Source organism: Liolophura sinensis, chromosome 8 (assembly GCF_032854445.1).
Source record: "Liolophura sinensis isolate JHLJ2023 chromosome 8, CUHK_Ljap_v2, whole genome shotgun sequence".
Taxonomy (NCBI): Eukaryota; Metazoa; Mollusca; class Polyplacophora; order Chitonida; family Chitonidae; genus Liolophura; species Liolophura sinensis.
The window spans coordinates 10,527,673-10,550,277 of NC_088302.1; the positions used below are offsets into that span (position 1 = coordinate 10,527,673).

General features: G+C 37.8%; 2 protein-coding genes across 4 annotated transcripts in view; one reads left to right on the forward strand and one right to left on the reverse strand.

The window, feature by feature from the left end:
• The first annotated feature begins 147 nt into the window (after positions 1 to 147).
• On the forward strand, positions 148 to 12,249 carry LOC135473047 (host cell factor 2-like). 3 transcript variants are annotated; one of them, XM_064752830.1, is made up of 9 exons: positions 148 to 275; positions 2,553 to 2,787; positions 3,235 to 3,387; positions 4,314 to 4,444; positions 5,036 to 5,132; positions 6,067 to 6,219; positions 7,116 to 7,271; positions 10,923 to 11,096; positions 11,626 to 12,249. In XM_064752830.1, exons 2-9 carry the CDS (start codon positions 2,568 to 2,570, stop codon positions 11,709 to 11,711), a joined length of 1,170 nt encoding a protein of 389 aa, XP_064608900.1. In that variant the 5' UTR covers positions 148 to 275; positions 2,553 to 2,567; the 3' UTR covers positions 11,712 to 12,249. The 3 variants fall into 3 exon arrangements, with proteins under 3 accessions (XP_064608900.1, XP_064608901.1, XP_064608902.1); XM_064752831.1 differs by having other exon boundaries at positions 163 to 275; positions 2,509 to 2,787; XM_064752832.1 differs by having other exon boundaries at positions 168 to 275; positions 2,493 to 2,787.
• A 1,688-nt stretch (positions 12,250 to 13,937) lies between these two features.
• LOC135474092 (unconventional myosin-Ie-like) overlaps positions 13,938 to 22,605 on the reverse strand; it is a 50,866-nt gene continuing 42,198 nt past the window's right edge. The window contains 2 exon segments of the mRNA XM_064754094.1: positions 13,938 to 19,633; positions 21,597 to 21,772. Coding sequence (XP_064610164.1) covers positions 19,548 to 19,633; positions 21,597 to 21,772 — 262 coding nt within the window. The 3' untranslated portion in view covers positions 13,938 to 19,547.

The following is a 22,605-nucleotide window of genomic DNA, read 5'->3' on the forward strand; positions in this document are numbered from 1 at the left end:
TTATTGAGAAAAAGTGTAAAACAAAATGTATATCTCTGGATCATTGATTTTCATGCTGCTTCTTTATTCGTATTTTTAAGAGATTTGTAACTTTGTTGTCACCTCGCGCTGCAACAGCTGTTCGCGCTACAAATAACCACGTGATAAGAAAATTTGGCGCCGTGAAGGAAAGGTTGATTATGTTTCTCCCGCTGAATTTTAGCCGAAATTGCCTGCCACTGTTAAAGTGAGAAAGTTAGTAGGTTATTTCCTTGCCTGACTGAGGAATAACGCTGGTAAGATGTAGTGGTCTTGTCGTTACATACCGTCGCGAATTTCTCACCAAAGTATGGATGGTAGTTTACACTGTAAATTACAGGGAGATGATGGTGTCACCCTTTACTTAGTTGGCCATGTAGTCTACTGTCTAGTGCAATACAATAATGAATGAGTCATCTGATAAAGAGTGGCTGGGTGATATGTACGATTGTCTTAACAATAACTGCATGCATCCTGAATGGTACTGTACAGGATTAAATGTAGTTCTAGGTGACTGTTTCAGCTCATTTCTTTATACTGAGCTAGCAGAATTCTATAGCCATAGTTGCTGCATGTAACTGTGAAATCGATTAGCACGTTGAGAGAAACTGTTTCTAATGTGTTGGATCGACGGTAGGCCACATTTACCGCATCTTCACATGCACATTAAAACTTCCAGAAATCCATGTCAACCCAGTGGTCCCTATAATCAACTAACCTGTAGTGAGTTTCATAGTACCAAAGACGATCCATGACAGCCTCACAAATTCACAAAATAAATGCATTTTCAGACATTACACAAACTTTGGTCATAAACCGTCTGTTACCATTTTGATCAGTTGTCAAGAACAAAAAAGACTGAAGTGATTAGCACTATCTGATGTCAAGGGGAGTGAACCAGGCAAATGGACGACTAGACTTGCATAGTGTTACTATAAAGATTGCCATTGGTATTATCTCCTTGGAAAGACCTTATTTTTTTTTCTCCGCATTTACGTCAATCACTCGGTAGATATAGATTTACGCTAGGGAAGTTTTAATGCGTGTGTGAAGATGCGGTAAATGTGGCTTGATCTGACACATTAGAACCAATTTCTCGCTGTAACTTTGTGTTGGTTGATTTCAGGTACATTCCACAACTGCTATAGACAATGCGGCAACCTATGGTGAATTCCACTCAGTTTCACAATATTCCATATGCCAGCTTCATTGAAATCAACAAGCTCCATAGAAAATGTGTAAAATGTTTTAATTTTTAACAAACTTTTACAAAATACATCCACAGGTAATGTCTTACCCGGACAGTCTGAGTGTTGGCATCCACTAACTGGCATGAGATTTGTCCTCTGGAGGAATTCCTCTTTATTTATACAAAGAATGCATCAGAAAATTCTCAGAATTAAAGTCAGAAATGCTGAAAATGACAAAATTATGAGTGTGATGTATTGTTTCTTCTTCATCATCCCAGTGACTGTCTCATCCCTGAATAAACAGAAATAGCAATGTTAAGTAAATGTTGAGGGTCATATCTTACAAAATACATTCATCATGATCATATATTGAGCTCAGGTTTTGACCACATGTAGAATACCTTCACATTTCTTTCATCACCTTCACATTTCTTTTATGCATATTAATTACCATAAATTACACAATTCTTAACTTGGCCTGTTCTGCATTGGAATCAGTATTATGGTAAATGTTAGGGACTGTATCTCAAAAAACTCACACACAGAGCACAATAACATGAATGGTGGGAATGAAGTCACTAAGGGCTTGATCCATCCAGAGGAAGTACAAGTATGTAAGATGGCACTGGTTGTAGGTGAAATAAGTTAATAATAACAGATTAAACATTTTACTTATTTAAGAAAAACACAAAACACTGTTACGTGCCAAAAGAAATGCTGTGGTGCATGGCTACGAGACATTTATATGTTTGAAGATCACTCAGAATTTTTTCATCAAGTAATCTTTTATTTTGGACTTTAACAGAGAAAGTGAGTCAATAGATTTGAGAGAAAGCAGTAGGGTGTTCCATTCCTAGGGAAAATGACTTTGTTGATGCCTTGCCTGTGAGTTATTTCCTAAATAACTTTATTTCATCACATACATTCACATTCTTCACATTTGTTATTAGGGTTCATGTAAAGGTAAATGTATAAGTAGTACTGTGCACTGAGTCAGATTTCCATCCAGGTTTACTCCCAAAAGTGTCATTCAAGCGACAGTAGAGGAAAGTTTTGTTCACATTATTCAGTAATTGAAGAGCACTGCATCACAGGGCTGGATTACTTTATGTTGTTGATAAGGAGTATGTGAAGGTTATTTATCTGTGGGTTGGTTCCCTCCCCCATAATGCTGGCCTCTGTCGAATAAGTGAATATTCTTGAGTCTGGCATAAAACACCAATGAAATAAATAAATAAATATTTATCTGTATGTAAATATAGATCTGTTATCTACTTTTGTCAGCTACTTTTTTTAACAGCTGAACAAAGAGATTTCCAGCCACCTCCATTTTACTGTTACCAGAATCAGGCCTACAGCATGGGTAATGACGTCAGCCAGGAATCACAGAAGTACGGACAACCTCTCCCAAATGACATCTCTGTCACGTGGACCAAGTCCAAGTCAGTGTTCCCATTCTCTGCGCGTGACGGACACTCCTCGTGTGCCCTGGGGAATAAGGTGTATGTGTTGGGAGGAGTAATACAGGGGGAGCCGGGTCAGATCGCAGAGGTTAATGACCTTCTTGTATTTGATGTGGGTGAGCACACTTGCTGTGACATATTTCTACAGGAATGTGGGAGTGCCTTTAAATTTATTTTCATTGTGTATGCTGTTTCAGAAAGTTTTGTTTTCAGAAATGTGAGCACTGGTCTTCAGAATGTCCCAGTTTGTTGATGACCTTTTGATGAATAGTTAGATTTTTTATATCTTTAAGCGAATCTATTCATTCCAGTTAGACTTTGCATATGTAACAATATCAGACCCTTATTGAAAGACACACGCTGAAAAAAAACTTTATGATGAATTAAATTGTTCATTCATGGAAAGATACATTTTTGATGAAATTGTTTTTGACAGATGAACATGTTTCATTGTTTTGTTTATTTGTTTGTTTGTTTGTTTAATTAATTATCTGAACATTGCTTACCACCATACAGTTTTATTTGTGCTTTGGAGACAAGTTTTGTTATGGTTGTGTTTGTAGGATCTGAAACCTGGTCTAAGGTGGATGTGAAAGGTGACATTCCAATCCCATGTTCAGCCTCAGCCCTTACCGCAGTGGGGGACAAGCTGTACTTGTTTGGGGGGTTGAGTCATGAAGTCGGCTGGCTTGACAGTCTCTATGTCTTCAACACAGGTAAAGTGTGTTCTGATCAGTTATTGGGTAATAGTGTATTGATGCGTCTCCTTATTAGATAAACAGGAACGGGTAATGGCAACGTCAAAGTTGCTTGTCTTTCAGCTGCCAGGACACACAAGGTGCAGGTTTACCCAAATTCCTTAAACCTTTTCGCATATGAAAGAGCAACTTTTAGTGAGATTTATGCCCTTTTTTAATTTGCTTTCAGACTAAACTAAATTGGTTGCATTGACCTATTCCAGAACTCCAAAAAAAGTATAATTTTGTCAGTCTAAGCAGAATAATGTTTTCAGTTTTCCTGACCTCATTGAAATTATGCAGTCCCCATCTCTCGCGGTGTGCGGTGACTTTGTAATAGTAAGCAGTTAACAATGCTAGTGTGAACATTTGCTCCATCAAACGTTTGTTGAAGATCACTTGTCTTCCACTAGTACAGTGTGGATATCTGTATGTCTCATAAAACTGATTGCCTTCGTACAACAGAAAATTCTGAGAATGGCATTAATCTCATTAAACTGACTGCCTTCATACAACAGAAACTCTTAGAATGGCGTTAAACATCAGTAGAATTAAATCAGTTGATCCCATTAATTAACGTTTTCTCATGAACTCGTTGGCCTAGGGCTATCTTAAGCATTCATGGGCTTCAAAGTACTCAAAGAGAATTTGCTGTATTATCTGAAGATCAGCATTTTTCACGGGACACATTGTGATTGATTTCCTCCACATTGTATGGCAAAATTTTTTGTGAAGTTCGATTAATTTCTTTTCTGAAAAACTTAATGCTTGACTTCAATATCATTTTAAGGCCTTAATGTGCTTCTGTAAGTGCATTTTGACACACCAAACTTTGGATAAAAGACAGTCATAAGCTTAGAAAATACAGTTCCATTGCTCAACTTTCTGATTATTTTATTCCACAGCAAACTGTGAGTGGTCTCAGGTTGAAGCTAAGGGTTCTCATCCATCAGCCAGAGACAAGCTAGGAGCAGTTGCCATAGGAACAAAGATTTATTATTTTGGTGGATTCGGCCCAACTCTGGAGGAAGAAGATGTAAGTAAACTGTGTGTTTATGTTCTTGCAGCAATTGAATTCACCTGAGCAAACTTATAAAACAGAATGATGAAATCTTGTACACTTGTTGCCATAAGTGTACATTCTTGTTTGATGTTTTGTATGTAAAATATGTACTTTGCATTAAATTAGGTCCTCATATACTCTAATTCTTCAACCTCTTTGCATGTTTGTATGGTTGTTATTCAAGCGTATTCTATAGGCATTATTCTGTGCAGACTGATGAAATTATGCTTTTTGTGAAGCCCTGAAACTGGCCAATCCAATCAGTGTAGTTTTGTCTGCAAAATCGGATTAAAAATGAGCATAAATTGCTCTGAAAGTTACTGCTTTTTATGGAAAAAGGTTGAAGAATTTGGATGTTATAACTTTGTACCAAACTGTCAGCATTTTTAGAATGTTGCTCCTAGACTTCATCCACCCACAAATCTTATCTCGTAAGTGAAAGGTGGAGTAAGGTAGGACGCCAAGCAGTTATGTTTCCTTGCTGTAACCTCTTAGTGCTGAGTGCCAAGCGAGACAGCTGCAACATTTGTACATGATGATAATAAATCCTTCTCATGTTGACAGTTAACAGGAGATACTGAGGAAGAAGAGGAAGGAGAAATGGCTGGTCAAGAAGGGGCTGTGTTTGGCTGGTTTAATGACCTCTTTGTCTATGATACAGGTTTGTTTGAGGATTAGTCATAGTGTTACGACACATCCACAATATCAATCACTCCGTGGCAAGAGAATTTTGTACATGTCACCCTGAACAGTCCCGTGACCACATGATATCCAGTGATGTCACATGTTCCATATCCAGATTGACAAGTTCAGCTGCAACGTTACATGTGCATTGAGGTTTGTCCGTAACCCCTCAAAGTTTATCTTTTTTTTTAACCAACATTCCATGATCAGGTTGTTTCATGACATTTCTCGTGAACAGCCTTGAATTAAGAAATAAACTGTTCACAAACAAAATAACATGATGAAAATAAATTCCATGTATGTGTGAAACTGTGCCCGGCTACTTTGTATCTTTGGCTGTGAAATTTCTCATAATGCCCTCAAAATGTTACGAATGAATGATCATGGCTATTATGACATGCAGCCTCAGCAATATTGCAGCCATTGTGTTGAGAAAGTGTTGTGAAGGCCAGGGAAAATACTTCAGCAAGCTAGTACTCACACCAGATCGAAACAGCTCAGTAGTTGAGTTTCAGTTGCATTGGATGAAAAGCTAAATGTTTTTGTGATGGTGTGTGTTTTGAAAACACACACCATGTGTGTGAAAAAAAGCCCATGTTTTCAGTGACCTGTGGATCATTTGATTCCTTGTTGTAAATTGTTGTAGCAGTGGTTCGTAAATATTGCATTACCCTCAGTTCTTCAACAGTTTTGGGTGTAAAAGAGCAACTTTCAGTTCAATTCATGTATCTTTTTGTATGTGGAAATGAAACGACATTGGTTGAATTATTCAATGTAAGGTCTTCACAAAGTGTAACTTTATCAGTCTGCACTGAATAATGCACTTGAAACATTTGAATAAACATCTTTCAGACATGTGAAAAGGTTGGAGAATTACAGTATACTGAATGGTTTTGTGTCTTGTATCCCAGTGGCTAACTCCTGGTCCCAGCCCATGCAGATGAATCTGGGTGTTCCCACCCCAAGGGCAGCCCACAGCATGAGTGGAGTAGAGAAGAATCTGATTATCTTCGGTGGAAAGGATGCAGAGGCCAGGCAGAATGATTTACACATCTTTAACACAGGTAAGTAATGTGGTTATCATATACCTGTAGCTGGGATTAAAACAGTACAGGTCCTTGTTTCACAAGACAAGCTTCAAGTGAAAGAAAAGCCCAAAATAAATATGAAGTATCTGCTAAAAGACGGTGAAAACTATGTTCAAAACCAACCATCGCTGTCACTGGAGGGCCACTTATTCCTCGCTGAAAGGCCTCGTTTCTAATCTCAGCCTAGTAGGTTGAACAGGATTTGCATTATATCAGCGTAACTAGGTCATCTCCGTCCCAATCGGTCCTGAAATCTTGCTGAAAAACATTTAAATGTCATGCTTGGGTAAGCCCTAAAACTGTCAGCTTTCTTTCTATTTTGTCAACTATGGGAGACATACTTTCGGTTTCGTGGCTTTGTCATCACGGTACCAACACTCTGCCAGTAACAATCGTTTCCCTGAAATCTGATTTTGCTTTAATGTGATTGTACTTTAAATGTGCTGACAACAGAGCATTTACCATAATTCTAGACAAGGGATCTCAAATAATTTGCAATTAACATCAGTGCAATTTTTCATGTTCTGTCTCTCAGTGTTGGTCTCGCCACAGTATGGCCGAAATATTGTTGACGTGGTGTTCAGCCATAATCATTTATTCAATGGTTTCAGGACATGAAATCTTATACAAGGAATGTAGCAGCTATTTCAAATTTCTTTTGTTTTTTTATCATACTGTGACTCTAAACAGTTATCTGTGGTTGTACACAAAGTAATCTGTGGTCCTGCACAAACTGTTATCTATGGTCCTACACAAACGATTATCTGTGGTCCTACAAAAACAGTTATCTATGGTCCTACACAAACGATTATCTGTGGTCCTACAAAAACAGTTATCTATGGCCCTACACAAATGCCTTTCCACTTCCCTAGACTCTCGGAAATGGGATACAGAGAGTAAATTCAGAGGAAGACAACCAGAGCCTCGCTCATTTCATTCTGCAACAGTTGTGGGGAATCGAGTGGTCATCCTTGGTGGACGTGGGCTGACGAATCAGCATTATGCAGACATCCATATACTAGACACAGGTAACTGCTTTTGTCTGTGATTTTATTAAGAGCTATTTGCTTGTACAAAGTTTTTTTTTTGCTTGTGCTACACTTCAGTTTTATGTGTGGAGGAAACCAGAGTGCTCAGGGGTAAACTACCAACCTTTGGCAAATAAATGATGAACTTACCCATGTGTGATATACAGATGTGAACACTATATTGGAGGAAGACAATTGTTCTTCAGTGTAATGTACTGAGTGAAAGTCATCCTCTACTTAGTGTTACCAAGGTCCCAAAACAAGAGGAGCAAGGAACAAAATCCCTGCCCAAGGCCAGGGTTTTGATAGAATTACGGGTGTTCCAAAACAAAAACAGGTTAGCACTGATGATCACAACTTGCTTGTGTACAAATTCCGGGCTGTTTCCTGGGCTAGTGGCATCATGTCATTGTTAGTTTTTATTTTTATACCCTCCAATGGCAGTGAAAAAAGATATATTCTTCCTGTAAAAAATTAAGTAAAATTAGTGTCGACTGAACCATACCGTACCTTCTCAATAATTACAGACACTTGCTAATTGAGACATATTGAAAGTTAGCAGGTAGATCAGAGAAGTCTCCTGCAAAGCGCTCACCGCGGGTGCCCGCTGGTCCGCCTGGAGTATAAGACTACCCTGGCCTATAAAGCCAGCCTTGCCTGACAACCTATGCGCTTGTTCGAAAGAAAAAAAGATAAGATAAAAATATTGCTACCGGAACATCATTTTAGTGAAAATATGTCTTTGCTGTTTCCCTTTTTAAAACACTTACCATGCCGTTTCCCAGGTTGTGTTCTACAAACTATGCTATCCAATATTTAATATCGCCAAAATTTACAGGGAAGCATTCCCCAACCCACTGCATTTGGCTTTATTTAATTGGTGTTTTACGGCGTACTCAAGAATATTTCACTTATACGACGGCGACCAGCATTATGGTGAGAGGAAATCAGGCAGACCCCTAGGGAAACCCACAACCATCCGCAGGTTGCTGGCAGACCTTCCTATGTATGGCCGGAGAGGAAGCCAGCATACATTAGGCTTTGTATTCGCATGATTGTCTGGAATCTACCAACCGCTTGTCTTCCTCACCACTTGTGTATGGGGCCTATACAAGAATGGGGCCTATACAAGAATGGGGCCTGGATGATTGCCGTTTGATAATAATAATAAATAATAATGCTGCCTTGCATATGTTGATAAGTCACCCATAACGAAAAAGCATGTGTACAAGAATCGAAGACAAAACCGTACATACCTAAACACACATACATAAACATATTTGTTCAGTGCCCAAAAAAAATGTCTAGATTAAGGAGAAGAATTGTCCAAATTCTCATGTGTATTGATGTATAAATTACTCTAAAGGTATGCTCAAAAGTTAAGAATGGTGCAGGGTATGACATGGCCTTGGTAAATATATAGCCAGATAACTCATCACCCATTTCTCGGAAACCTAACTCAGTTCTTTTGGACTTCAATTAACTGAAATTTAACTGAAATATCTTGACAAATTCCTTAGCTGGATGTTTATAGTGAGACAAAATATGCAATATGTATGTGGATTACAAAAATCAAGACCTCATGGACAACACACTCTACAGGTACTGGTTTTAGAAATTACTATCAGATAAACTCTCAACAAAAAGCATGATTAAAATATTACAGAAATTCACAGCTTGTATATATCCCATTGATGATATATTTTTAAGGAGCTTTCCCAAATCATCGGCAGGCTTACAGATACATAAATGGCTTATGAATGAACAAGTACCTCCTGTGAAAACACTTTTGAACCAGGTTTTGTTTTTAATGTGGCAATAAAAGCTTTTAAACAGGGCTTGATCAGCAGGAGCCAGCACCAGATGCCTCTGGCCACATCAAGAGTCCCAAGAATGGGCATGAACCATTAACATTGGTATTCTTAATTAGATTTTAAGCCAAGATTTTTTCAAATTTGGACAAACACACATTACACAATACTGTGTTCAACACCGAGTGCACTCCGACACTGGCTGGTACAGTACCTCCACAACTGTTCAAGACTGGTATGCCAGGAAACGTGTGTCCGTTTCTGGTGTAGGCCTACATACAAAATGTACGTCACACCACATATCAAGACCGATAGTTCTAGCATGCTCCCGTGTATTCTTTTACTGCCCGCCAGTTTACACAGAGAACCACGTGTTTTGACAACATGTCGTATATCCAACGAGAGACTTTATTGGCCGACATTCAGTTGAACACAGCTAATCAATACGTCACAAATGCGATGTGCCCACGTGTTACAAGCAAAATTTCCTGAAACGTCTGTTTTTCTGCAATTTTGCCGTTTATATGGGTCTACCAATGTGTGCAGAGTTTTAAACAGCATTGGCATGATTTAAGAATAGCCGTCCAATCACACAAAAAGTTAAATCTTTTCAAAACCCCGCAGAGTGTCTCTTCCTGTCTTTCCAAGTTGGTGAGGCTCACTGAGGTGAAATGGAGACGTGAACTAGTCACTGATTGACTACTGATAATCCCTTACTCCCCCACAGAGAGTGTATGACTTAAGACAACAGCCCCTGCAAGGCATCATGGTTTACATTTTGTAAAAATGCATCGGAAATTATTGAGAACGTACGGTAGCAGTTGAATTGGATTTCAACAGTTAAAAGGAGCCTAAATTTGACGCAGTTGTCTCCCTGCTCAGAGTGGGTTTATAAGTGATGTATTGTGTAACATCAGACATCTACATTTGACGCAGTTGTCTCCCTGCTCAGAGTGGGTTTATAAGTGATGTATTGTGTAACATCAGACGCTTACATTGGACACAGTTGTCTCCCTGCTCAGAGTGAGTTGATAAGTGATGCATTGTGTAACATCAGACGCTTACATTTGACGCAGTTGTCTCCCTGCTCAGAGTGGGTTTATAAGTGATGTATTGTGTAACATCAGACGCCTACATTTGATGCAGTTGTCTCCCTGCTCAGAGTGAGTTGATAAGTGATGTATTGCGTAACATCCGACGCCTACATTTGACGCAGTTGTCTCCCTGCTCAGAGTGGGATGATAAGTGATGTATTGCATAACATCAGATGTTTACATTGGACACAGTTGTCTCCCTGCTCAGAGTGAGTTGATAAGTGATGCATTGTGTAACATCAGACGCTTACATTTGATGCAGTTGTCTCCCTGCTCAGAGTGGGTTTATAAGTGATGTATTGTGTAACATCCGACGCCTACATTTGATGCAGTTGTCTCCCTGCTCAGAGTGAGTTGATAAGTGATGTATTGCGTAACATCCGACGCCTACATGTGACGCAGTTGTCTCCCTGCTCAGAGTGGGATGATTAGTGATGTATTGCATAACATCAGACGCTTACATTGGACACAGTTGTCCCCCTGCTCAGAGTGAGTTGATAAGTGATGTATTGCGTAACATCCGACGCCTACATTTGACGCAGTTGTCTCCCTGCTCAGAGTGGGATGATAAGTGATGTATTGCATAACATCAGACGCTTACATTGGACACAGTTGTCCCCCTGCTCAGAGTGAGTTGATAAGTGATGCATTGTGTAACATCAGACGCCTACATTTGACGCAGTTGTCTCCCTGCTTAGAGTGAGTTTATATTGTGTAACATCAGATTTGTTTCCTTGTGTTCACAGAAAAGAAAGAATGGCTTCAGCCAGCTGTACAGGGTGACATCCCATTGGGGCGGGGCTTGCATTCAGCTGTTGTTGCTGGCAACCAGCTTGTGGTATTTGGTGGCTCAGCCAATATAGACCCAGAGACCAATCAGTGCACAGATATCTTCTCAGATACTTACTTGGTCAAAACAGGCAAGTGGAATTACTAGCCTACTAATGTCAAAATAAGAGATGGTTTAATCTGTGTCATAAATAATATGGTAAAGCAGGGAAAGCCATGGCAGTATGACAAAAAGGGTCAGGGAGGGCTTAGTTGGTGTTGCTGTATTTCAGTAGGTTAGTCAGATACCTGGTGATGTGAGTTTTGCTTTTCTCAAAGAAGAATTCTTGAGTATGATATAAAGCCCCAATAAAATATTTCAAAGAACTTATATTTCATAGCTTTGAAAACCGAATATCTATTTCAGTTAAAGATCAACTCTAAAGTAAAACCATGGACAAGAATGTAGGGCACATTTGGTCAGATTAAACAGCATTTTGGTAAATTCTGCATATTTGTAAAGTAGTCAAGAGATGAAATGTATAAATGAAGTATTTGTTTTAGTGCATTTGAGTAATTTCCCAAATTTTCATAAGCATGAGATGTGAAAATATAAGTGAAGCCTTTGTTGTCCAGTATTCTCTTTACATGTTATATAACCTTTTCCAATTTTGTTCACAGCTGACATTTTGAAGGGATCATCACACAGTGATCAGGGTGCCAGTGAATCTCCAGTAAAACAGAATGGAGGTACAAATGGTGTGTGACCAATCAAGACACAGCTTGTGAAGGGAACTTAACTCTAAAAGAGAACATTGTCATTAATTGTGTATCACAGTACCTCAGGCCATAAACTACGCAGCTGCGCACATCTGCCTTTCTCTTGCAATGCTCCATTTATGAACTTTATCCTGCTGTTATATGAATTGTTGCAAGACTTGAAAAAAGTTCAGGTTGGGCAGGTGTGCTGGAATTAGTAGTGATCTGAAGAAAAATGTCTGATCCATTATCTGTTATTTCTGTCTTATGTGAAGTCATCAGTGATAAAATGCTTCATAGAAGTCTACGTTATTTGTCTAAACTTGTTGATAACTTGTTTGCCTTTTGTTTTTAATTATTTACATGCATATTAGCTGTCTCATTTGTTTGTATAAATGGAATGGTGGTTAAGGTCATCTTTGCGAATATTTCACTTATCTGAGGATGTCTTCGTTGTGAGTGAAGTTACATGTGAGAAAGTTTTCTCCACTTTTATTTCCAAACTGTATCTTATTCACACATATAACCGACACAGATTCACCCACCCTCAACAGAAAGACATTTCTGTCTGTAATGAACATGTCGGGAATAAGCTATTATGGGGAAAACAACAAGATGTCGTGTGTTAGACAAACACGAGATGAAATAAAATTTCATCATCTAGAAATTGTAACTTGTCACCAGTTAACATTCAGAGTGTGGCCTTTAGGGGGTCACATTACCTAGGATGCCAAATAAGACTATAGCTTCTGCAGTGTTTCAGCTGGGTTATGCAGCCATTGGAGCATGGTTGACGAAGTTAAATCCTAAGTCAGACTGGCCTAAGCAACCAGGGATTTTGCCAAAATTTTACACCATAGTTATTGGTCCTCAACTTGCACACCCAACAGTGAAGAAGTATAAAAGAATGTATTTATAATGGGATAAACTCTGACAAGGTAATTAAGCATGACAAACCTTGTATACATTACATTGTGTATATTGTCATATTGCTCATGACAATAGATTTTGAGGCAGTCAATAAAACAATTATTTTACAGTTAATATGCTGTTAAATTTAGCCAGTGGGAGTCCATGAAGACGTGTTGCTATAATATGACTGAAATACTGTCAATGAGTACTGTCTCTAATCATTCATTTAGTATTAGGATAGTGGAAAAGATGAGCAAATTCTTCAGGACACACATGTAGCTCTACATGTAAACTAAGTTGTCCTGGGTGAAGGGCATTAATGTGCATACTTAAATACAAGAAGTACACATGTATTTTCAGGGTAATAAATGTCTCTTCAAGGAAATGAAATATTTGGCTTTGGTTGTCTTATTCATTGGAGTTATAATTGTTTTTGCAATTGCAGTTTACACTATACTCAAGAATATTTCACTTGTACGATGACACCCATTTTTATAGTGGGCGTAAACCCACGATCATCTGCAGGTTGCTGGCAGACCATGTTATGTACAGCTGGAGGGGAAGTTATATATCATAAATTTATTTATTTATTTATTTATTTGATTGGTGTTTTATGCCGTACTCAAGAATATTTCACTTATAGCATTATGGAGGGAGAAAACTGGGCAGAGCCCGGGGTGAACCCAAGACCATCCGCAGGTTGCTGTAAGACCATCCCACATATGGTGTATCATGAAGCTTTAATCCAACTTTTATAGACTTGTCAATTGTCCACTGCAGAAGTTCCAGACATACTGAGCCAAGATCGTCAAAAAAAATGACAAACATGGAGCATATATAGTGAGTTTGTATTATGATGGTTGACATGCCACAACTGAACTGACAAGAAAATGTCCAGGTACATACACATGGAACTAGAAGCAGGACTGCAGGAGGCCTCGTGTTCAGTGTAAGGTCATCCATAAAAATCTTCATTTCTTCCTTTGATGCTCATCAAAAGGTGACAGGGAAAGTTCATGTACTGGTTCACCTGGTGTCAGTTTAGTGACTGGATGGTAGGGTGTCAAGTTACTTCAATTTGGCATGGTATTTGAGTAAGGTGGCACTTTGTATGTTGGCCTGGAAATCAGCCTGTTGCAAAGACACCGTTGTCACATGAGTGAAACAATGACGAAAGCATTATTAAACCCTAAGCCACAAAATTGATTTCTGATTCTTCAGTATTATTAATGGTGGAGAATGTGATAAGCCATCACACATGCAACTCAAGAACTCAAGTACTGTCAAAACATGAATAAAACAAAACCAACCAAAAATCAGTCTAAAGGGGAATTTATTGTTTTCATTATTGTACATATGCCAATGCTACATAATATCATGTATATATGCACTACAGAGAAAAGCCTCCTACTATAAAATAGATGTAACAAATTTATAAGCTGATTCTAAATTAACAAATGATGCCAGCAGTCTACAATGAACAAAGGTCTTTCACATGTAATTCTGTCAACACAAGAGACTGCTTCCACATAAGTGCAAAACCAGTGTTGGCATATGACGTGATGGGTGAAATCTTCATCTTTGTGTAAACAACTGCAATGCTACTTACCAAGTATGATCATTTCCCAAATTAACCAACATGATTATTAAGGAGACATATATATGTATGTACTTTATTGTCAGAAATTGCTTCTACATGTACTTCGGGTGATTTTACAAAGATTTCAAAACTTTTCCTCAAATACATCTTAGACGCTTACCCAGAAAGCAATTAGACCCATGTTGTCATTCACTAATTCTTATCAATTTCAGTTGATCAGGTATGATTATATGTAGGTTCAGATCAATGAATCAATGTATATATATTTATATATATATATCATGTATTTGTAAATATACCCATCTACAACCTTTCTGTAAAACAGCTTTGTTCTTTATAGGCTTCTGGCACGTACACTGGAATGTTATGTCTACACCAGTAACAAACATTGTCAAAATCAATTGCATAGTCACACAAAAACACTCAAGGCAGCCCGAGAAAACAATAACAATACATGAATGTACAGTGATGTCAAAATTCTGAAAATAACTAACAAGACTGGCATACAAACTACACATGATAAAAATGTAAAAGCCACACCATATTTATTGCTACAAAGTGGAAAAAGCCTTTGATCTGTGAAATCATGTATGGGAAAGTCAACGAGTAATGATACAAAAGCTGAAGAGCATGAGCTGGTAACACAAGCATAATGTATAAATAGTAAAGAAAATGTCACAGAAAAAAAACGTAAACTGGTATGTTGAGACAGCTGAGTTTGTATAAAGATAAGAAAAACTCCATTTTTGGAAGTTGCTCTCATCTGCAGAATTTACACGCATAGTCATTTGTACAGTTGGAGTGAATCCTGCATGTACAGTCAGTCACATTTGTTGAATGAACTATCTTCAAATTTTCAAGTGTTTTGTGTTTTGTCAGCCTTCTGCTCTGTCCACACTCATAAACTTCCACAACCTGTGACAATATCTATACTAAAGACTACCCACAGCCTTTAAGGTGGAATCATTGTCTGTTGGCACAAAGTATAGTGGTTTATTTGATAAGGACTGTACGCTGCACTCAAGATTATTTCATTTATACAACAGAGGCCAGCATTGTCGTGGGAGCAAATCACAAGGGAATCCCATGACCATCCGCAGGTTGCTGACAGATCTACAATACTGTGAACTAGAGTAATGCAAATGATGCATATTGAAGCCATTTAACCACATACATACACCAACATGTATTTGTAGCACCTTTCAATTACTAGGTATCATCTTTCGTCTAAAGATATCTAAAAAAAACGCAGACAAAACTTGCCTTGGAATGCTGATGATAATATAGCGCATCAAATCTGGTGTCTGGATGGCAGTCAGTATCCTAACATCACAGTACAGATCACCCCATAGTGGACGTACCGCTACTGGACAATGTAGTGGCAGGGGCTGTAGTATCACAGTGAAGTGCATTTTTCACTGCTGTCAGTATTTCACATTCTGTTCATTAAAACAGTTACAAGTAATTTGTTAAAATACACTGTACTAAAGATTCTTTACTCTCATTCCACAATTTTACAGACAATTCAGAAGCAAAAAAATTATATAACAAAACAAAGTGAGCTCTCAGACTTATTATCCTCAAGCTTGATACTCTTTAACCTTAACAATAATCAACCATAGCACATTTTGTACAAAAACAGAAGTTCTAATTCTTCATTATTCTGTGTGTGTCAAATTCGTTCTGGAAATTCCACGATAAAGAGTCCTGTCCACTTTACAGACAAGGCAACTGTTAAGAGACTTTGGCTTTGGACCACAGAGGTCACCTGGGGTCGATTCCACAAAGCCCTTTCTAACTCCAAAATTTAAAAACTCTCTACCATGCTTAGTTTTTGGTACTGAAATTTGGAAACATCTGTCTTAAGATAACATACTGATGAGGTCTACAAGATCTTAATTTCTAAAACCCCAAAATAAGTTTTGAGATCGTATTTCAAAGTTTGACTTAAGTCAGAAATGGCTATATGGAATCGACTCCAGCTCAGCTCTCCATGGTGGTCACTATTAGGGACGGAATGGCATGCATGTTTCCTGACTTTGTCAACACACATCTGTTATCTTCAGCAAAGGCATGGCTCCAAAAGAGTCCAAACTGGAAGCCATACAATCTGCATGAAGCTATGAATTGATTCCCTAGAACTGTTTTTGATTACAACCTGAAGAGGCGCATTTATTCGTTTGCATGACATACACGTACCTGCATTCTCTTATCACTGAGGAAAATAAGCTGTGCTTAACTAAAAGAGTTAACAAGTTCTTGACATTCTGAATAAGTTGCAAGACAGATACCATTACAAACGAATGCTGTACATCGTTGACATAATGATGGCTATAGTAGAACCAAAGTACATGTACATGCAATTAAAAAAATAAAACAGCATGTTGTTGTTAGCTTAATTATATAATTAGTCAAGAGAACAATTCATACAATTTTTCACCTGGTAATGAACCCTAGAAAAATCTATAAATATGTTTAGTATCTGTTACTGTTACAAGGGAACACAGGAATGTACATGTAGATAAGGAATAGACATGTGTGGGTTAGAAAATTCACAGAAATAAAAACAGCTGTCATGGAATAACAATTAAACGTAGATATTGACTGAGAGGTGACCCTACTTAATACCACAAAATAAGAGAACGGCATTATGTTCAGGCAGGCTCGGATATCATGAATTAAAAACTGAGATATTAGAATATTTAATGCTTCTGTGATCTGATGCACACCTCAACGCAATGGTCAATGGTTTTGTTTCTAGTACATCGATGTTAACTATTGAGATTAAAAGACCACATGCACATGGGAGACCAGTCTTCTTACTGAATTTTACAACATCTAAATTTAAATGCATTTAATGGCAAAACCCCCAGTCATAAACATCCAAGACTCAGGTGTTCAAACACGGCGCAGGTATTTCATGTTCGCTTTATTCATGGATGATACATACACCTTGTCTTTATGGCTATCATTACAGCTGGGTTAAGGCTTGACACTATATATTTAAGACTATCATTACAGCTGGGTTAAGGCTTGACACTATATATTTAAGACTATCATTACAGCTGGGTTAAGGCTTGACACTATATATTTAAGGCTATCATTACAGCTGGGTTAAGGCTAGGACACCTTGTTCTTAAGGCTGTCATAACAGCTAACTTAAGGCTAGGACACCATATTTTTAAGGATATTACAGCTGGTTTAAGGGTGGAACACCTTGTTTTTAAGGCTTTCATTACAGCTGGGTTAAGGCCAGTATACCATATCTTTAAAGTTATCACAGCTTGGTTAAGGCTGGAACACCATATTTCTACAGCTTTCATTACAGCTTGGTTAAGGCTGGGACACCATGTTTTCAGGGCTATCTTAACAGCTGGGTTAAGGCTGGACACCATCTTTTTAAGGCCATCAATATAGCTGGGTTAAGGCTAGAACACTGCGTTTTTAAAACTACGATATAAATGTAGAGGCGGAATGAGTGAATCCAGCAGAAATGTAGATACATACTGTACATGGAAAAGGCCCTCTTGTCCGCCAATGTGTGCCACAGGAAACAGAGGCTCACACTGACACCATTTTACAAGAGGCAAGACTTCAATTATTGGACAACATAGGGGTAAAACTGTTTTGCTGACAAACTCAAATATACTTATACTTACACAAACCCGTACTTGCATCCACCTACAATCCAATATAACAATAATTTCCCCAGGTAAAAAAAACCCCAAAACACAGGCATTTACAACAAATTCCATGGAGATCCAAGAACAAAGAAAGCACAAATCCTTTAATTCTGCAGACAGATAAACAGCCATCATCAGTGCATCACTTCATGAATAACTCTAAATTTTCTACAGAACTGCTTGTATATGTATTGTTATGTTACAACACAATCAGATGGCTGCTTACACATTAAACAAGCTCACACATTCCTTTATTTCCTTGGCAATGCTAATTTAGACTTCAGAAACAAACTGACCCTGCAGTGTTGTATAAATTTTTTAAAAATCTCTTGATCAAATCAATGCAGAAACATCCTCAGATGTTATGTACTTCCATGTTGATAACAGATCTAGGTTCTCATCTGGAGATTTTAATATGAACAAAATGGACTTTTCTGCGATTTTTCAGATTTGTTTGTACTGCAACTCCGTATGGCCTTACATGATTCTGCCACAAAAAAAAGTTTGCCCCACTTCAATCACACAAAAAATAAGAAATGACTTCTAAACACCAGATTAAAAACCAAAAAGTGAGGTTAAGCTATCCTACATAATAACTTAGATTACAATATGTTAATCAAAGTCTCGTCCCATTATGTACAATTCATTGTTTTCAAAGAATTAAAGCCAGTTTTGTAAGATGATTTTCTAAAAAAATATCTAGAGAAAAATATGTCACATCTATGCCTCATACAATACTTGGATGTAATGTATGTAAAATATGACAGCATTCTGTAATATATGTACAGATACATGCACACAACGCTGTCCTGCCTCTTTTATACAAACATTTTCTTTAGGTTATCAGGGTACTGTTTAATACATGTGCTTACTTGTAAGTTAACATATTGGTTTCTGATATACCTTACATCTATTAGGGAAGAACATCCCTAAGCATCCACCTCTTCTGTAAGAAGAAAGATTTCTTTCAAAAGTGTTTCATATAACATCAAACTGGAACAAAAATGACTTTTCTACACGCTGTACAAGCAAAACGTGTGTCACAAAGAAGGCAACTGTCACAAACTTTGTTACAATTTATGATTTCGAAAACATAAATTAAAACTTAAAATGCTAACAGTTACAATTTATTTCAAGGCTGAGATATGAGCCCAGATCTGAAGCTTTACACCAAAAATATTAATATAGTTGATTTGATCCAAGTATGCATCTAACTTCGAAGTGATTTATGCCAGCACTGGCAACAACACAACAACACAACAACACAACGATACAGCAGTCACTGTTAGTTCTACACCCTGATGTAAACACACAATGCAACATTCACATCCTTTTTCACTGAGCTGCAAACAATTTCATGGAATATTTGGCTTTCCTGACATGTCGTCAAGACGATGAAGGCAATACTTGATGAATAAGAAAATGCTGCTGTCATTTCAGCATCAGCAATGTTATAGCCACAAGCTCCATAGACACCGTTTACACATGAAATCGACCAAATGTGCATTTCACAGTGAATCCATTGAAGTAAGTCCACGTTACCCCCTTTCTCATCATACTGGATTCATCCATGATATTAAAATTAATATGAAAATGTAGGTCTCGTCACACATGGATGGTACCACTTTTGTCAAGAGGGAGGTAATTAATTAATGTACAAATAATTTTTCCACATAGTTTGATGGAAACAGCCCGGTCTTCCCTCTTAATTTCCCTGTCCACCAACCAGAAGGATCTGAAGAATAAAAAAAAAAAAAGACTTTTCATTGTCATTGCAAAAACTGGAATATGAATATACACATTTTTCACCTGGATGTTGATAACGCTATACTTGAGAATTCTTCACCTAGAGTTATTTATTTATTTATTTGATTGTTGTTTACTGTCATACTCCAGAATTTTTCACTTTTATATACAAGCAGACCGTCAGATTTATGGGTGCAGGAAGCTGGGGTGCCCGGCATAAACCACAAACTTTACTGTCATTAAGGCCCCCCACCGACAGTGAAAGCAAGGAATTACAACATATTCTCTGCCTATGACCAAAACTGCTTCCTTTCTCACAGACTTTACAACAAGTGGGTTAGTTTCAATTTTGACATTGCAAATTATCTTTATTTTGACAGCAACATACCAAAGGATCCTGCACAAGATGAGCAGATATCTCGCCTTGTAGCATTTGTTAGATCCTGTGTGTTTTATGTGACGATTTCAATCAACGTCACAAGTTATTACTGTAATTAGTGTTCATTCCATCAAATAACTTCACTCTAAGCATGTTAGGTTTTACAACAGGCATAACTCTCTTGTAAGCCAATATGGGCAGATTGAATCTGAATCTGCTTAACCAGGGGCTAAAGGTCATATAGTTATGTTGTTCCCCACAATTTATATACTGGCAAGGTACATGATCTGAATATTGATTTCACTCATTCGACTTGAACAAACCTTGTCGACTGCTTCTCTTTGAATAATTCCATCCTTATTTCACATATTATACACTTTCTTAGTTATTTGGTGATTTATGTATTGAATGTCAATTTGGGAATTCGCCTTGCAATTATTGACATGGAACGTCCATTTAGGTTGACGGCTGGTATACAAATGTCTGTAACTGGCCTTGCGATTAATGACATGGAACGTCCATTTTGGTTGACGGCTGGTATACAAATGTCTGTAATTGGTCTTCCGATTATTGACATGGAATGTCCATTTTGGTTGACGGCTGGTATACAAATATCTGTAATTGGCCTTGCGATTATTGACATGGAACGCCCATTTTGGTTGACGGCTGGTATACAAATGTCTGTAATTGGCCTTACGATTATTGACATGGAACGTCCATTTTGGTTGATGGCTGATATACAAATGTCTGTAACTGGCCTTACGATTATTGACATGGAACGTCTATATTTTGGTTAACGGCTGGTATACAAATGTCTGTAATTGGCCTTACGATTATTGACATGGAACGTCCATTTTGGTTAATGACAGGTATACAAATGTCTGTAATTGGCCTTGTGATTATTGACATGGAACGTCCATTTTGCTTGACGGCTGATATACAAATGTCTGTAACTGGCCTTGAGATTATTGACATGGAACGTCCATTTTGCTTGACGGCTGATATACAAATGTCTGTAACTGGCCTTGAGATTATTGACATGGAATGCCTATTTTGGTTGAGGCCTGGTACACAAATGTCTGTTTTGACATAAATATTTAACCATCAGACATAACCAGATATCCATAGATAATGAGTGATTCAGTGATTGAGTGCTTGGGGTTTAACATAGTTCTCAACAATTTTTCAGTCATATGACGATGAAGGAATCCTTAGGGAGTATGTAATGTGCCTCCTTGTAGCAGGACGGATTTCCACCGCTCTTTTATCTAGTGCTGCCTCACTGAGACGACTTACCAAAGGCAAGTAAGCCCCCCTGACCAAGCCATAACACTAACACGGGTCAACCAGTCATTGCACTATCCCCTTCATGCCAAGCGCCAAGCGAGGAAGTTACAACTTCCTCTAATTAAGTCTTAGGTGTGACTCGACCAAGGATTAACCCTGGATCCACTGTTCCGGAAGAGGACGCTCTACCAACTGTGCTATCCAGGCCGGGTCCCTATATAATGAAGCGTGCTCATAAGCATGATGTACAACATTACTAACAATGAAGCAGATTTAAAAATCCTACCTTCAGTTGTAAGTTCAATCAAATCTCCCTCCTTGAAGCTGAGCTCGTCTGTATCCCCTGCGTCATAGGCATACAGACATCTACACTGGGGCCCAGCAGGGCGGGGTTTAGCAGCTGGTTTAGGTCGACCTCCGCCTGGGTTAGGCCTCTTGGAACCAGAGTTCCGCCGCTTCTTTCTGAAATAGTTTAATGAGCACATTTTCATCAAAAGGCAAACCTGCTGTGAGATTTCTTTTCTCAGTGTGCAAGGTTAAATGTGTAACCTTCAGATATTCAGTTCATGTCAAATCAATCTGGATACCTGTATTCAACCTGTAACAGGTGAATCTATAAAAAAAAAAAAAAAAAGAACAACAAGGAAAAAACACATTTTTCTTTCCCACTATACCTTTACTTTTAAATCTTTACATCTGAAACTGTTATACATGTATAATGTACACAGTTCATGGAACAGGACTGATAAGGTTATTAGAAGAAAGAAAAAGTCTAGACAGACATATTCATCAATACAAAGTCAAAATTAAAACACAGATTATAAGTTACAGTGTTAATGTGAGTGAGTGTGTTAATGGTTGTAAAGCTATATATTATACTGCCATAAGTTTATTTCAATTGACCACATATGTGATAGTGAGTCTCCATGCATGACTTTTTTCTCTCAACCACAGCAGATTGTTAACATCCATTCAGTTATTAATTAGTTTTTTGCATAATCTGCCTATATTGGGAAAAAGTCATCTAGATGTAGTGTTCACATCATTCTCTCCCTAATGCTAACTGAATCCTATGACCATGTGGGACACTTGGATTTTATGACAAAATACACATACAGACGTTTTCCAACATGTCAAAGCTACTTAGTTATAACAGTTACTTAAAAAAACATCTAGTTTAAAAATAGAAAGAACATAAAACTAAAAATAAGCTAAAAATTCAAAACCATGCAAATAAACATCCAAACAAGAAAACAAGCTTAATTAGCAAAACAATTGGGTTATCCATTCATTAC